We start from the raw sequence: 17086 nt of genomic DNA, 5'->3' as shown, positions 1-17086 counted from the left end.
TAAAAGGTAAAAAACATAGGATATTCTTAGATATATATTTGATCATTGGCTCATTTTTTTTTATTAATGTTTTTAATTGTGACTTATTTATAAGAGTTTGTTTCTATAAGTAGGATTTATATTACAAACTACATGTATGAAGTAATTATTTAATTTTTTAGTACAATTTAAATTACATCATGTACTAGAACATATTTTCTAAAAAATTTCCTTGACTTCTTTATTACTATCCCACAAAATTTGTAAGGTGTTAATTACTCACTAAAATCGTTCTAAATGGTTGACTTTCACTAGGTTTAATTTACTCACATCATTTGCTGTCCCACCACCATCTTAATATGAAGAAGCATTTTTAAAAATTTTTTCATCTACATTTTTTGGCTTAAAAGTTTCTTTTTTTTTTTAGAATTTTGATTAAATATTTATTAAGAGTGTAGGGATTGACAAGGACTTTTGGTCAATTTGTGTCATTTGACAAGGACTTTTGGTGCCCCTCATGGACAGCTCGATTGGTCACAGCACGCCTCCTAAAGAACTGTTGTCCAGTGCCTGTCAGGATTCGAGTCCCATAATTATCGTATTCGGGGGATGGGGCCTTTCCTCCCGGACTAGTGGAAAATTAGTCGGGTCCAATTTATCCTATGACTCGGATACCCCCTTCGTCAGACAAAAAAAAAAAAAAAAAAAAGAAGGCAAGGACTTTTGGTACTGTTAAACTAGAGAGAGTTCAGCGACATTACGAAAAATGTCAAAAAATTATCCCATTAAATAAACGAGAAAACGCACGAGGACCGAATATCTGAAGTTGAAACGCTACTAGAGTTAGTACCAAAAAAATCAAAAACTCTACTAGAGTTAAAAACCCTAGACTTTCCCCACCGAATGCCCCTCCGAACCCGAGAGTTTGAACTCCCGCTCCGTTTGTTGCTACCATCACCTTCTTAGGAATACGGTATCTAGCAAGCTCCCCGGTCTCCCGTTCTTCGTCCTATCTCTCATTCTGCCATACATCTCCGATCTCCGTCCAGTAAGATATGGATATAGATGGAGATGCAGAAGAAGCTTCAAGGCGCATTCGGGTGCGGTTCGTGACGAAGCTAAAGCCTCCATACAAAGCCCCTCCTACTTCTATTGCCATCCCCACCAACCTCACTCGTTTCGGTCTCTCTGCTCTCGTCAATAACCTCCTCAAAGCTGGTACTTTTTTCTTTTGCCCATATCATCCAATTTTGTATATTTATGTAAGCTTTTGATTAGTTCTAATTCTTTGAATGGTCTTCCTTTTGTTTTCATGGTTGTTCCGTTTGTTAAGTAATTGCGTCACTTGATCCGGTTTTGAGCTATGCGGTCGACAAAAAACTTTTCTGGGATTTGCTAAGACGAACAGGGTTGTTTTGAAGATTTTTTTTAAAATTTTTTGAAATGTTATGGCCCTTCTTGGCCAAGCCTAATAAATGTTTGACAGGTAGTTTTTGTGCAGTGGGAGACTGATACAACAGTTTTCTCTTTGCAAGCATTTATTATAAATGTGTCTAAGCTTATAGGCCAATTGTTTCCCAGGAAATGCTGATTGGAAAACTGAAGCTTTCGATTTCTTCATTGATGGAGAGCTGGTCCGGATGTCCCTCGAAGAATTTCTTCTTGCCAAGGGAATATCTGCTGTAAGATTCTTCCTGAATATGATGATTTCGCAAACACATGACAGCAATCTTCTTGGCATCTAAAAAATTTCTAAAATTTATGCGAGATTGCTGTAGCAAAGGATATAAATCAAATGAGAGGAGAATTTTGCAGCGAGCTTGCTATGAGATGCTTTGCACCTTCATATGTTCTTGCTTTTGACTTCGCACTTTGACACATTACAGGAGAAGATTCTGGAAATTGAGTACATTAAAGCTGTGGCCCCAAGAAAAAAAGAGGATCCTTCCCTGCATGATGATTGGGTTAGTGCAGTAGATGGCTCAAATCCTAGGTATGCATGTAAAGGATGTTGTTGGTCCATCACATATTTGTCCTCTTCCAAAGCTCTATGTAAAACAGGACAAGCTATTAATTCATATATGTTGTGGCGTTCAGTCTGATGCTCTTTTCTTGTAACTTATGCTGTACATCCATGGGCTTTATGTTCCTGTAGGTTCATTTTGACTGGATGCTATGATGGGTTTGGAAGGTAACAATCTTAACAAAGAAATTTTTTGTTCTTACCTTCAGATTAGTTGGCAATTTACTGCTAGGTTTATCAAAGGTGATTTAAACACATGCAGGATATGGAAAACTGCTGGTGTATGTACACATCTACTGGAGGGACACACTGGTGCAATTACTTCTGTATGTATTCTGGATCCTCTAGGTACTGTTGGGATTTATTGTTTTGGAATGAAGTTTGCTCAATCTGATTTTTCATTTATGTATACTGATTCCTTTTTTTCCCCTCTTCCATCTGTTTACTTTTCTGTATTTCCAATTCTAGGAAGTGATGGTCGGAGAGTAGTAGCTACTGCTTCTAAAGATATGACATTGAGGTTGTTTGAGGTAATTAGAAGGTGCCATTACTTCTGAAGTTTGACTTGGGCTTCTGCTGAATACCTTATTTGTAATTGTATTTGATGAAGGTCAATACAGAGGAGTTCCAGGGCCAACTGAAGAAGATTCAATCGTTTAAGACTTTACGTGGACATAATGCTTCTGTGCAATGCATTGCTGCTGAGCCTTCCGGTGCTAAGGTATTAACGTATTAGTTTCTACCCTAGAGGCCCTTATCACAACACCTCCCATATGGAATTGAGTTTGTATTTGTAACAGTTGTCTGATTCATTTCTCAGATTTGCTCAGGTTCCTGGGATTGTAGGATCAATGTGTGGCAAGCGAATGATTCCGATTCTGGAGGTGATTTTATGTCAGTTAAGAAGAGGAAAGTGGACATCGAAGATGAGGAACCCAAGTCAGAGGTATAGCATGTTTAATACTTTGCAACTTACTGGTGAATTTTTTTTTTTTAAATGAAGTGGGTTTTCTAGTCAGCCACCAAATTCTTAGATATCAGAGGCTTTCATTGAAATCAAAGCTAAAGAGAAGTTTCCATAGCTCCATCCGTTTATTCTTCGCTACAAGTTTTATGGTTTTATACTATGCACCATAAGCTAGTAGTTAAAACATGTCGTCCATAGTGATTGAAACTTATGGGAAGTCATTTTATTGGTCGGAAAAGCTTTCAGACTGTAGAAATTAGTTGTCAATGGCATGCAGGGGGAGCCCATTTCTACACTTGTGGGACATACACAATGTGTATCTTCTGTGGTTTGGCCTGAGCATGAAACATTATACTCAGCATCATGGGATCATTCAATCAGAAGATGGGATGTTGAGACAGGCAAAGATTCAATGAACATGGTAAGAAGAATCAACAGCTTTTGTTTTTTTTAAATATATATTTACTCCTTTCTTTTCAGTTGCATTTGCAACTTTGCACATATTTTATATGTCATCGACTTCTATTCGTCTTCTATCCAACTTTATCTGTATGAGCATGGACCAATAGTTTATGTTTAGGAATTTGAATTCAATCTGGATGCAGAATAATTCAGATGCCCGGATTAACAGATAAATCTCTCCCCATCTTCTGGAACATGTACTGTTGGGCTTTGTACTATTTTGCTTATATTCCTCTTTAAATGGAGGTGAATTGGCATCTGTTTCTGACTTGATACATGCTCTGATTAAACACATAGTGAAGATTATGCAACTCTTGTTCTCTTGTTTGGTATAAAATTGAATTATAAATCTGAGAGTAATAGCTATTACATTAATGTGTGTCAGACAGAAGCCAAGATGGAGGATAATGTTGTATTTAATCTCGTCACTCAATATGACAAATGACTTTCCCTACACCTAGCTAAGACTCCAAATGGCCTAGATTATATGTATATGATATAGATTGCACTGTGGTTGCTTATGCTGCAGACTGAAGTTTGGTCATGTTTTGGTATGCATTCTAAGTGCCAGAATTGTGTTCTGTTCATGTATCTCCATGTTCCCTGAAATAGGTTTCACTCGGTGTTTAATTTTTGCAAGCTATTTTTGTAACTGGCTGTTCATGTGTTGTTGGACGTAAGCCATGCTTCAGCAATTAGTTTTGCTAGAATAATCTTTTGAGATGCTTCTGTGAAGAATTAGGAACTTGCTCATTTTGTAAATTTTTAATTTCTTTCCAGATGCTGAAAGTAGATAATAACTATATTTATTCTTTGCAGTACTGTGGGAAAGTTATTAACTGTCTTGATGTTGGAGGTGAAAGTTCCTCCCTCATTGCTGCTGGTGGTTCAGACCCTATTCTTCGAATATGGGATCCTCGCAAACCTGGTCAGTCTCTCTCTCTCTCTCTCTCTCACTCACTCACTCAGACAGAAACATCCACATACAAGCACAATTGTACTTGTGAGGTCTCATGGAATCTAACCCTTTGTACTGCTGGCGGCAAGTATTGGGTCTGATACTCAATTTGGTTGTTTTATAGGTACTTTGGCCCCTACCTTTCAGTTCTCGTCTCACACTTCCTGGATATCTGGCTGCAAGTGGCATGATAATTCATGGTATCATTTAGTATCGGCATCTTATGACGGGAAAGTTATGTTGTGGGATCTGAGAACTGCGGTAAAACTTTAGTTTTCTGTTACTTTTTATTTATGTGCTTGCAGTAATATTATCTTCAGATGTTGATTGCTTCATTCTATATTATGCGTTGCAGTGGCCTCTGGCTGTTATTGATTCACATGAGGATAAGGTGCTCTTTTCTAAATTTTCTGCTATTTTTTGTTATATTGTCTAAACTAATATGAGTTTCTTAACCTCTGAGCTTCATGATTTAGGTGTTATGTGCTGACTGGTGGAAAAGCAATTGTGTGATATCGGGTGGGGCTGACTCAAAGCTTTGCATTTCTTCTGAAATTTCTGTGATGTGATACAGCGAGAAGTTCATCTACTGGTAATTTTAAGTCGCCATGCTTTACTCTTTTTGACCGTGCACATAGGTAGGTGATAGTTGCCTTTCATACTATATTATTAGCTGGGATGATACAACTTTTTGTTTTCCCGTTTGTTTTGTATGGCATGCATGTTATGCCTTATTTGAGGAAAAATAAAGCCAGTTGCTTGGATGCTCTGCTGAGGCCAAGTAGCATTTGCACAATTTGCAAGAAAATGGTGTTCATCTCCTTGTCTTTATTATTTTGCTGCAGGATGGAGAAGTTGAATGATACTCAGTATATGTACTTTGGAATTGCTACTACAAATATTTGGCGCCATCAAGTTCCACTTTTCACAAGCTTTGTTTTAAGCTTAATGGCAAGTGAGAATTTTGTCAGTTGTTGTTGGCCATTGGTGCGAGCAAATGAGGATATATCTTTTCTTGTAATGAACCCTCCTAGGCTTTTCGACCCTCTTTCTTTTGTTTAATTTGGAATTTTCCCCCTTTTTAAAGGTACACCTTCTAAAGTCTGCATTGGTACCATTCTTTTGACTACCGATCTTTTCAAGTCAAGGATAGCGATGTAAAGCATCACAACAAGTTTTTGTAAGATGTGTCCGATCTCTGATGGAAGTTATTGTAAGATGTGTCCGATCTTATGTTGCAGCTTCTTCTTTTTTTTTTCCTTTCTAGATTTATTGAGTGAGTTGATTTCGAGCAGCAAAACACGTTGGACATAATAGCATTCTATTTTATCGAAGGGACCGTAGTAGCATTCGATTGTCTCCTTGGTAGTTGGTACTGCAAAATTTGGGCCGTTTTAGCCACTGACATTGTTGGAATGGTTGCTTGTTCCTGCCCCCTAACAGCCGTCTTTGTCCACCTTACAAATCTTTAAAATGGTTGCTTTTCGATTTCAAAATTTGGGCCATCATAGCCATTAACATTTCTGGAACAGTTGGTTTTTCCTGCCCCTTATTCGCCATCTTGAATGGTCAATTTGTCCACCTCAAGCATAGAAAAGATCGTATTGACAGCATTAAGCACCCGTAGGAAGTTCCGAAAAGACAAAAACGGAAGTTTTAAGAACCTTGCATGTAAATATTGGCTTATAATCGGTGAAAGTATGAGAAAGAGGAAGACTGTGACAAAATATATATAACCTACTAATTACAAAAGCATATTGTGTTAATAGCGAATTTGGTTACAACCTCCTGAACGTTATCAGCAGTGATTAAAGAAAAAGGGGTCTGTGTGCTCAGAAAAGTATCTGCAGTAATTAAATTAAGAGATGGATTTGTCTAATGGGAGTGTTCGAGATTTACATTGAAAATTTGTTGAGATTGGTAATATAAAAGCGAAATTCAGTTCAATTAGATCAAAATTCGACTCGACTCATTTGCAACTCTATTAAGTGTATTAACAAATGCTCACTGATCACCTATTAGAAAAACTTTTTTCATAAAAAAATTTAAAAAGCTCTGGCACTTCTTGAAATAGTAAGAAGCTCATGAGCCATGAGCTCATGAGCCATGAGCCAGTGTACAAGTAGGGCTTCGTGCATGGGTCCGGGTGGGAGAGTTTTTTCAAGAAGCTATCATGCATCAATGTTCGAAAAGGGTTCGTACTTTCGTAGTACATAACTACATATGGTGGTGGGGAACAAATAAAACAAAAGTCAAAAGTCGAGTAAGCGAGCGGAACAAGGGGCCAAACGCTTGCAACTGCAATCGTTTCTGTCGATTGTATGCATTTTTTACTGTGCATAATTTTGATTGCATACGATATAACTTTCTTTGCACACTACGTAATTTTAAAATGAATTTTTGTAAATCTCACGCATCACGTGAAAATCGAGTTACGAGATGTGATTTAGACCACACAAAAATTTTTAATTCCGGTCCATGACCGTCAACTGCCGAGACAACCGTTCCTGCTCCATTTCCGAGCGAAAGGGGTCCTTTTCCGGTTCATATGTTGTTTTTACCTTTCTATTTATTGTCAAGTCCTTTTTAAGTGGAGGTCAACCAAAGTAGAAAGTAAGTAACAGGTTCAAATCCCCGTGATTTATAGGAAGCACACGATGCCTTTTCCTCGGGGCCAGCGTGGGCCAGGGCGAGGCTTCTCCCGCTTCGCTAGTCGCTACTGCTCCTCTCTCCCACAAGTGGAGTTCTATCCATGCTTCTTTGCACTCTGCTACAATTAGCAAAGCACCAGTCATTATACTGGTACTAGTAGTACTTTTTTACCTCCTTTTTACTGGCATTTTCTTCTTCTTCCTCTCTCTCTCTTTTAATACTAGTTTCAGAATCTTCTTCTCATGTCCAAATGATGTAAAAGTTAGGCATTTGAGATTGGAGAAATCATCCGGTCGGAAAACGTATTCCCTTAATGTTTTATCCTCCGTCAAATCATAAATGCGCTAGTTTCACTTTTATTCTTTTTTTTTTTTTTTGGATGGGCTGCTTATAGCTTTTTATTATTTTATTGGTGATTTTCAAGAACTGATACTTTCCAGAATTATGAATTAAATATTTCTTTGATGGCAGGACGGTATGGGTGCAGCTTCATTGTCCGAGACAGTAAATTTGAGGGCTTCTTTGCTAAATCAACCCACTCCCGTAGTTTCATCTGGGGTGCATTGTGGCCGCATATCTTATCTTGTACTTAATAAGAGAAATATTTATCCTGTGAACAGAAACAGGTATTGAACAAGCAAAACTCTTTACCTTCATACATAATAATTGGCTTCTAATTGATGTTTCTATATACACGAGTTATCTATTTAATGCATCATATTTTGTAGGAAAACATGTTATTCAGATGGTTTGCAGCGTAAGCTAAGGACTACTCCTCTCTCGAGAACGGTAAGCTGTTATAGGTCATGACCTTGTGCTTTCTACTAATTTTGTTGTGGTTTCTTGATTTATGAGAAGAAAAGGTTTATGCTTTATGCCCGTATTTGTGTATGAGCTACATGATTAATATGTATAAAGAATCGCGATAAGCCAGCTAATTTCAAAACGTGTTGAAACATGTTATCGGGGTCACAGATTCAGTTTGGTGCATTCTATAGTAGAAAAGAGATCTTTACAAGCACCAAACTGACAGCATGAACTGTTAGGATGGCTATCTTCTAAAATTTCATTCCAAGAAACGTCTTATTGCTCAAGAAGCATGTTTAAATAGAGCAATTGCTAATAAAGATTGCTAAAGTGAATAAGTGGCAGCTGTTAAATTGTGAATTGTCTATGTCTCCAAAATTCTTCTCAATGATAGGGTGCTTCAAGAGGGACTTCTGCTGATGTTCTAGATGATAGCGATGGCGATGCATCGGGGAGGAGTGAAGTTATAGGGGCTGACGAAGATGAAATTCTGGCAACTAGAAATGCTCTAGCTGAGGCGCGAGCCAGACAAGATGCTATTGAGAAAGAGAGAGATTTATTACTTGAAGAATTAGCTCGTTCTGAGGCTAAGCAGCAGGAGTATGTTGCCACTATCATGCGTGATAAGGAGGTGGCCATTGCAGAGCTTGAGGCAGCAAAAGCTCTGTTCAATCAGAAGTTGGAGCAGTCTGTTGGGGAGAAGTTCAATTTGGAGTCTAAGTTGGTCCTTGCCAAACAAGATGCTCTTGAGCTTGCTGTGCAAGTTGAAAAGTTGGCAGAAATAGCTTTCCAGCAAGCAACATCTCACATATTAGAAGATGCAAAATTGAAAGTTTCAGCAGCTGAAACAGCTGCTGCAGAGGCAGCATATCAAATTGAAGAACAAATCCTGCATGCCACAGAGGGGACAATATTTTCCATTGTGCAGCAATCTAAAATTGCAATAGAGAAAGCATTAGCTGTTGCAGAATCAGCTGGTGATCAGTCAACTAAAGCCATGGCTTTATTTACAGATGATATGAATCCTCTTGATGATATTTTGTACGTTCAATCTCAAAATATTAAGCTACAAAATGACATCAATAACTTAGAGTCACGTTTAATAGTTTCGAGCAATGAGATTAACAGGTTACAGTTGGAGTTGGAACAGGCCCATCAACGATGTAGTGCTTTTGAACACCAAGTAAGTGAAGCTGAGAAAGCCTTTTTTGAACTTCAAGAGTCAAGCAAGAAAGCAGCTCTTCAACAAGAGGAGGAAGTCAAATCATTTTTGGAAAAGATTAAGAAGGATGCAGTGGAAAAAGAGAGGGCAGCTTCGAAGGCTCTTAAGGTTGAGTTGGACGCTATCAAGGCTGCTATTGAAGCAGCTAAAGAAACTGCACATTTCCAAGATGACGCCTACATGAAGAGATGTGAAGCGTTAGAGAGATCTCTAAGAGCATCTGAAGCTGCTTCAAAGACGTGGAGACAAAGAGCAGAAATAGCAGAGGCCTTGTTAATGAACCAGAGATCCCCTGTGAGGAGGACAAAAGTGCATTTTATGTTGTCAATGGTGGACGTTTGGATTTCCTGATGGATGAGGATTCACAAAAATGGAAACTACTGACTGATGGTCCTCGCAGAGACATACCGGATTGGATGGCCCGAAGTTTATCCAAGTTTCCCAAGTTTCCACCTAGAAAGACTGATGTCTCAGAAGCTGAGATATCCAAGTTTATGTCTTTGGACTTGCCCAGGCTAGATGAAGTATGGTCAATTGCTAAAGAAAAGCCAAAGGAAGGTGACATACTTGTGGAGCACGTCCTTGAGAAAGAAGTTATAGAGAAAAAGCGGAAGGCTTTAGAACGTGCACTTCAACGGAAGACAATTAAATGGCAGAGGACTCCAGAAGAAATAAAGTTAGGTGTGCTCTCTTGAATCACAAAATTTTGTTTATTAACTTGTCCAATAATTTTTTTATCATGCCCAAAAAATAAAAAACTTAACCTTACTTCTTTTGAATGCAGAGCCTGGAACTGGAACTGGACGAGAGATTGTGGTGAGTTTTCTACTACAACCGCTTCCAGTAGTTATAGCTCAGGAATAATATTTGAAACGATGCCTGTTTCATGAACTATGTCTGGCCTTTTAATCTGCATGTTTCCTTCTCAGATTTTTCTTTTGATGGTTCATTTACTTAATTTGAGTAAACAGTGAATTTGAGAAGTTACATAGCTTGTTTAGTCTTCTTGTTGGGATGCCGGTGATACAAAATACCCTCACTGTAGAATTTTGCTCTACAAACATTCTTTCTGCTTACTTTTATTCCACTAGGTGATATTCTTCCGTGGACCTGCTATGATCTTTGATGTTTAATGTCTTTTATCTTATCAAATTCGTTTGGTTCAAGTTCCAAGGGTTTAACTGGGAAAGCTGGAGAAAGAGGTGGTACCTTGAGCTTGCTGCTAAAGCTGCTGATTTGTCCCGGTCTGGTATTACAGCTGTATGGTTGCCGCCTCCAACGGAATCAGTTGCTCCACAAGGTTATTACCTTTCTAATTTATCCTAGACTTGAAATGCAGAAATTCTGTTGAATTTTCAAAATTATTTTCAAACGTGATGGTGCCATGGTCCTTAAGGTGGAATAATGGAGTATTGTCTAATTGATGTGTTCACTGTTTTCAACACTAAGCATTCTTTTGAGCTTGTGGAAATTTTTATTGATATATTACAACATTATTTATTCCATGTTCATGAAATTATGAAAATGTACAGGGATTACTTTCTTTATTTGTATGTATGCAACTTTTGTCAATGGGTTAATATGTCATGCAGGATATATGCCTTCTGATCTTTACAACTTGAACTCAGAATATGGTTCTGAGGAAGAGCTGAAGCATTGCATTGTTGAAATGCATAACCAAGATCTCCTGGTATGTATGAGGACTACAAATTGGTGTTTTTGTTGGAAATTTGTGACTTATTTGTTTGTCTGGTTGATTAACAATTTAATTTCCATCACAATATGAGTTACAGCACTCAGATGTTTTTCAGCTGCTAGAATTACGTATGTTTGAGTATTTGATTCTTGTGTTGTATGATTGAATATATACGTAGGCACTCTCTGTCAGTGATGTCTTTAATTAGGTAATTAGCTATATACTCAAGGAAAAAGGTTGGCTTTCAGTATACTTTAAGTTCATACTTAAACTTGCTAATTGTTGTATTTCATATGTTTCACAGGCCTTGGGAGACGTTGTACTGAACCACAGATGTGCTCATAAACAGGTAACTCTTGTTTTACAAATCTTTTTTTAGTTTGTCAGAAAACCATGACACAGTTTCATTCCTGATTGTTTAGTTATTTAATGAGGTATGCTCAATTAAGTAACTGACGTATTATCGAATTCATCAGGAAACTGTGATATGATTGCATCTTGAGTTAATTAATTTTCTAAACTGAGACAGCTTTGCTTGATATGTTTTATGGGTTCTATTGCTGTTTATCGGCATATACTGAAATTTCTCTGTTACTTGAGTAAGTCAATGATGCATAGAATGTGATATACGGGCTATTACTATTAATGACATTTCTGATATTTGCTTTATAGTGGCAGTGCAAAAGATCATTCCTCAGGCTTATCCAATAATAAACCAAGAGATCTGTTTACCTACTTTTGCCACAGTGCCTTTATGATTTGTATTGTCAATAACCTTCTATGACTTGTATCCTACACCAATTAGGGGGAAAACACACTGGGTTCATGTTAATATGCTGAATGTAACATACAAAGTTCCTCTCTATCATTGCATCTGTCTTTCTATCTACCTCTGTCTTTCTATCTCTCCTGATAACTGCACTTGTACTGATCATGGTGAAGACTCAGGGTGGACTAATTGGTTAAACTACATGATGGTTGCTAAAATGCCATAACATCATTAGTACTTTCTCATCACAGAGTCCAAATGGCATCTGGAATATATTTGGGGGCAAGCTTGCATGGGGTCCTGAAGCAATTGTTTGTGATGACCCAAATTTCCAAGGGCATGGAAATCCTTCAAGTGGTACAGAAATCTCAATAGAAACTTGTTTCTGGTACTGTTGACACTTTCTTTTCCAGTATATGGAATCATACTTGTCCATTGCAAATGATATAGGTTAGGTCCTTGCAGCTGTGTGTTGACACAAATAATTGTGCTTATTCAAATTTGTTATACACCTCGCTATATATTGGTCTTGTACTTCTTTTAATATCCATGAGGTGGTTTCGAAATTTTACTTTCATTTGAACTACCAGTGAAATTGGTTGCTGTTAGATCTTTCAAAGTGTAGTAGATGTTGTCGTCTGTGTTTCAATGAGTTAAGTGATGGATTCCTCAGTATGACGAAGATAATGCTCTGTCCTGAGAGTTATTCACATTTTAATGCATATATTGTGTAATATTTTGTTTTGGGGAAAAAGTACAGAAGTCCTGTCTGAAATAATCTACTTGTGTCAATATTTTAGTAGCCTATATTGGACTGTCTTGGTCAATAGAAGTGTTTGTTGTCATACGTTGTAGTTTCATGTTTGTTACCATGTCATGAAGGAGGAGTTGCACCAACGAGCTTATGAACTGGAGAATGTGTGTAGCAAATCAAGATGAAGAATATGTGTGAAATTGGAGATGTTACTGTTACAGTAACAAAAGTTCCAGTCTATTGTTTCTTTTGAGGTTAACTTGATGCCTTTGGTAGACTGAACCATTTTTACGGTTTGGATTGTAATGGATCTCTTTGTCTTCACCGATAAAGATTTGTTTCAAATGTCTTGTGATATTCCTCAATTAAATGAAATTGTTAAGTTGGAGCTATCTGAAGGACAATATTGAATTCCAGAGTCAAGCATGAAAAGAGGATGCTTTCTGAGCTAGAGTTACCTTGACAATGCATGGTCTCTGATTTTCATTCAGACTTCGTACTGTAACTCCTAAGTAACAATATCAAACCGGGATTTGAATATAACCTTTTGGAATGTATAGGAAGGGTTAATGTGATGTACTTTCTGCTAAGCATCCTTCTAATGATCTGTTTTGGAAAAGAATGACATCAGATGTTATATCTTTTGTAAGCTGGTGATATGATGAATGTGCAAACTAATAACTTAGCCAAAGGGTGCTAATGATATTTATTTGCATGCTTTTTGTGGTGGAGCAGGTGACATCTTTCATGCGGCGCCAAACATCGATCATTCCCAGGACTTTGTTAGAAAGGATATAAGAGAGTGGCTAAACTGGCTCCGGAATGATATTGGTTTTGACGGGTGGCGGCTAGATTTTGTTAGGTGAATGTGTTACAAGTACATTGGACTTCTCATGTACCATGTTCATTGTTTTCTTTTTTATTTTCCCCTGCCTTCCCCTCTTGTTTTGGGCGTTCAAGCATGGAACTAGGAAAAGAAAACATATCTTTTATCTCGTGCAATAGTCTGCTATGCTGTCTGATATGTTCTTTTTAAGGCATTATCTCACGGCCTCTTTTAAAGAGCATTTGTTAAGCAATATAACATATTTTGCATACATAAATAGTTGCATTCAGTAATATAACGGACTCTGCTTAAAGTACAAGCCTTTTCATCGAACAACATCAGATCTTGAGGCTGGGTAGCAAGTAATCATTTCTTCTTGTACCAAAGAATTGGTTGTATAACGTATTAGTAATTTGATGATAATTTTGAGAGGGGCATTAGGACAAAACCCTGATGAATGCTGCAAGGTTCGGTCCTGTAACAAAGCACAAAGGCATATATATTGGATCTTTATAAATTTCTAGAGTCGACAAGTTCAGCAAGTTCTGAAAACTTCTTTTTCACACCATGAATGCTTTCTTGTTGGGCAGAGGATTTGCAGGTGAATATGTCAAAGAATATATAGAGGCTTCGAATCCTGCTTTTGCTATTGGAGAGTACTGGGATAGCTTGGCTTATGAAGGTGGTAATCTCTGTTATAACCAGGGTAAGCCCTTGAGTTCAAGCTTTAAATAAGGAAGTTTTGTCCTGCTTGGAGTTTTGGAGAACCTGGGTCAACTGATGGATCTACACACGCACACACATATATTCATGCAATCCCTTTGTCAAAGACCTTAACTTGTCGTGATGTATACTTTTAGCCTGATAGGACCTTCATGCAAATTAATGCCCTAATTTAGCTCCAACATGCTATCAGTCCCATAACCCAAGTAAAAATAAAATTAAAGAAGATGACACTGACAAGCTGTACTACCTAATAGCAGTACAGCCTCACCACCTAGCCATGTAATTCATTTGATTGGGAAGCTGTTAAACATGGTTTTATCATTCAGAGTTAGAATTAACCTTTTTACGCCCTCTTTAGTTGTCAACTTTAGAGGTGCATTTTATAATCGGAACTTATCACACATATCTGATTCACTTCTTTCTTTTATTCTGCATCACATGCTTTTACATGTGCTAGTATAATAGTTTGTTTTGATCCTACTATGTGTATAATAGTTCAAATATTGCATTAGTCTCAAATCGCATAACTTTGAAGAGTCACTTCCAAATTCATGCTGATTTCTTCATGGCAATCACGATTCACACGTGCAGATGCTCATCGGCAAAGGATAGTTAACTGGATCAATGCCACTGGTGGTATATCCTCAGCATTCGACGTCACAACGAAGGTGCTTTTTCTTGAGACTCCTTCATGTTTTTCTTCCCCAGCCGTCATATTCAAATTAAATGTTTTATATGCAACTTCCTTTTGCCTTGCTTTGTTTGATGCTGCAATGTGTCAGGTGTTTGGTGAGTCTTACTTAAAAATTTGAAAGCCTAAGTTTCAGATACATATTTTCTTATCAGAGAGTATTTATTTAAACCTGTGTGATGACGTAAATGTTCTATGACAAGGCTGATGTCTTCTTTCTGATTCATGATTATGGCTGGTAATCGTAGAATATTAATTGGTTTATATTCAGTCATATTTCTGTGTTTTCGGAGTTTTCTGCAGGGTATACTCCATTCTGCTCTGCATAATCAGTATTGGAGGTTAATTGATCCTCAAGGAAAACCAACAGGAGTAATGGGATGGTGGCCCTCACGTACCGTAACTTTCTTAGAGAATCATGATACTGGATCGACACAGGTACATCTCTCTCTCTCTCTCTCTCTTATGCGCACAACACACAGAGACATGCTCACGCGGTGAGACAGAATGATCAACTATTTTGTTGAGATATTTTGAGCTCTTGAATCTGTAAAGCAGTAAAGATCAACTGTAGATAGGGGTTCGATCTATATCAGTGCAAGGCTCCCGACCCTTTTTTATAGTGAATATTTGTACTTGTGCATCTTTCGTTGGCCTTGTTAGCGAAGACATATATTGCAAATTTATGACGTAACCTTTTGTGTAGTAGTTAAATGATTCATCCTGAATCTTTGTCGAGTGAATCATGTGTTACCTATTTGTGGAAAGATTTAACAATCAGGTATCAGCAGTGTATACGTCTGCAAATATTATTGGAATTGTTTTCTTTCAGGGTCATTGGCCATTTCCCCGGGACAAGCTTACGCAGGGATATGCATATATTTTAACCCATCCAGGAACGGTAATTTCCTCAATACGTTCATTATTGACTTTGGATATGATCCAGAAGATAGTTCTAACTAACTCTTTGGTCTTCTTCTATTGTTATTAATTTTTTTCCCAGCCTGTGATATTCTATGATCACTTTTACGATTTTGGGCTTCGGGAGATCATCAGCGAATTAATTGAATCTCGAACAAGGGCCGGGATCCATTGTCGAAGTCCTGTAAAGATATACCATGCAAATAATGATGGGTATGTAGCACAAATTGGAGAAACACTGGTTTTGAAGCTTGGGTACTTGGACTGGAACCCTTTTAAGGAGGTTCATTTGGATGGGAGCTGGGACAAGTTTGTGGACAAAGGCTCAGACTACCAGTTGTGGTTGAGACGGTAGTAGCATCAGATTTTAGTTTTAGTTATTGCAATTGTACTTTGTGTATGGACCAAGAAATTAGTACTACAACAAACTGTTATTGCTACTGATAAATCTGTTCTGGATCCTTCGTTCGTCACGCAATAAAATTCGAGAATACATACATGCCTGAATGATAAAAAGTAAAGGCCAGTTATGATGGTATAAGCAGTTGGGCGTCTGGATGATAAGATGCTTAACATTTTTGCATCTTCCAGTGCTGTTGCTGCAGTTTCTACAGGAGGCCTGTGTATATAGAGCACTTTGCAGGGGAGAAAAAAGAAATTGGAGATGCGGGGGATCGAACCCCGTGCCTCTCGCATGCAAAGCGAGCGCTCTACCATTTGAGCTACATCCCCATGTGCTGCTTTGCGAGCTAAGCAACCATAGTTGATATATCAAATGTGCTAATCGGTAACTAGTCCATCCAATCATTTTAGTGTCTTTCATGAATTCCCTATGTTACGTCTGCTGAAATACATCATTTAACCTGCTCAATTAACTGCCTTCATTACATCAATTAATAATAAAACAATTTCCATATATATGTTGTGGTCTAGTAAACTGATAATTTATTTCTCTCTCCAGAACAATAAAATAAATATTCGGTCCAGATCATTCATTCAAACTCATTCACCAAGAATTGCTCCAAATATCTAAATCCCTTTTGGAACAAATGAAGGGAGTTCATCCGTTTGAAGACTGAAATGATGATTGTGGAACCGTCAAGAACTAAGGCTATCCCCACCCATATATATTAGCATACAAGAAAATATTGCAGTGACAATAAAAAGGTGGTATTAATACACTGTAATAATAACTACTACTCAAGAACTCAAGAACAAAAAAATTCCGCTTCAATGTATAACTTGGAGATTAGTTGAATATGGGGAAAGGGCCTTATTATGCATGCCTTCGGAAAAAGGTTAGAATTGACGACTGTTCCTGCCTTGGCGGAGGAGCAGCGAGCGAGAAAGCAGAGAATCTTTCGCTTTGGTTCTGAATCTGATGTGATGATCAGTTTTATGATTATTAAAAAGTGAATCCCCTCCTGCATCTATGCAAGTATGCATGCATGGAATGAAGCAAGTAGTACGTACGTGCGTGCGTGCGTGCGTACGTACTGCATCTTTTTCCCAGTGAGTTGTGTTAGTAATTGATGGCGAACCTGAACTGAAACGTAAGTTAAGTAAATAAATACTCCTGCAACATTTGTTCCATTTTTCAGGAAGTGACTGCTTGAACGAACTGCAGTTTCCT

General features: G+C 37.8%; 1 protein-coding gene, 1 non-coding gene and 1 pseudogene across 2 annotated transcripts; 2 read left to right on the top strand and 1 right to left on the bottom strand.

Annotated features, from left to right (window-relative positions):
* The first annotated feature begins 797 nt into the window (after window positions 1-797).
* Window positions 798-5629, top strand: LOC113700365 (ribosome biogenesis protein WDR12 homolog). The gene is made up of 14 exons (XM_027220795.2): window positions 798-1197; window positions 1561-1661; window positions 1866-1972; window positions 2135-2170; window positions 2265-2350; window positions 2471-2532; window positions 2613-2723; window positions 2823-2948; window positions 3247-3390; window positions 4251-4359; window positions 4514-4650; window positions 4745-4780; window positions 4866-4981; window positions 5235-5629. Exons 1-13 carry the CDS (start codon window positions 1035-1037, stop codon window positions 4956-4958), a joined length of 1311 nt encoding a protein of 436 aa, XP_027076596.2. The 5' UTR covers window positions 798-1034; the 3' UTR covers window positions 4959-4981; window positions 5235-5629.
* A 1400-nt stretch (window positions 5630-7029) lies between these two features.
* Window positions 7030-15952, top strand: LOC113698449 (uncharacterized; annotated as a pseudogene).
* Window positions 15953-16112: 160 nt separating this feature from the next.
* TRNAA-UGC (transfer RNA alanine (anticodon UGC)) lies at window positions 16113-16185 on the bottom strand. The gene has a single exon. It is a non-coding gene; the product is annotated as a tRNA-Ala (tRNA).
* Window positions 16186-17086: the final 901 nt, after the last annotated feature.

The sequence above is a fragment of the Coffea arabica genome, chromosome 7c (genome assembly GCF_036785885.1).
Source record: "Coffea arabica cultivar ET-39 chromosome 7c, Coffea Arabica ET-39 HiFi, whole genome shotgun sequence".
NCBI classification, from domain to species: domain Eukaryota; kingdom Viridiplantae; phylum Streptophyta; class Magnoliopsida; order Gentianales; family Rubiaceae; genus Coffea; species Coffea arabica.
This window is presented reverse-complemented; position numbering and strand designations above follow the sequence as displayed.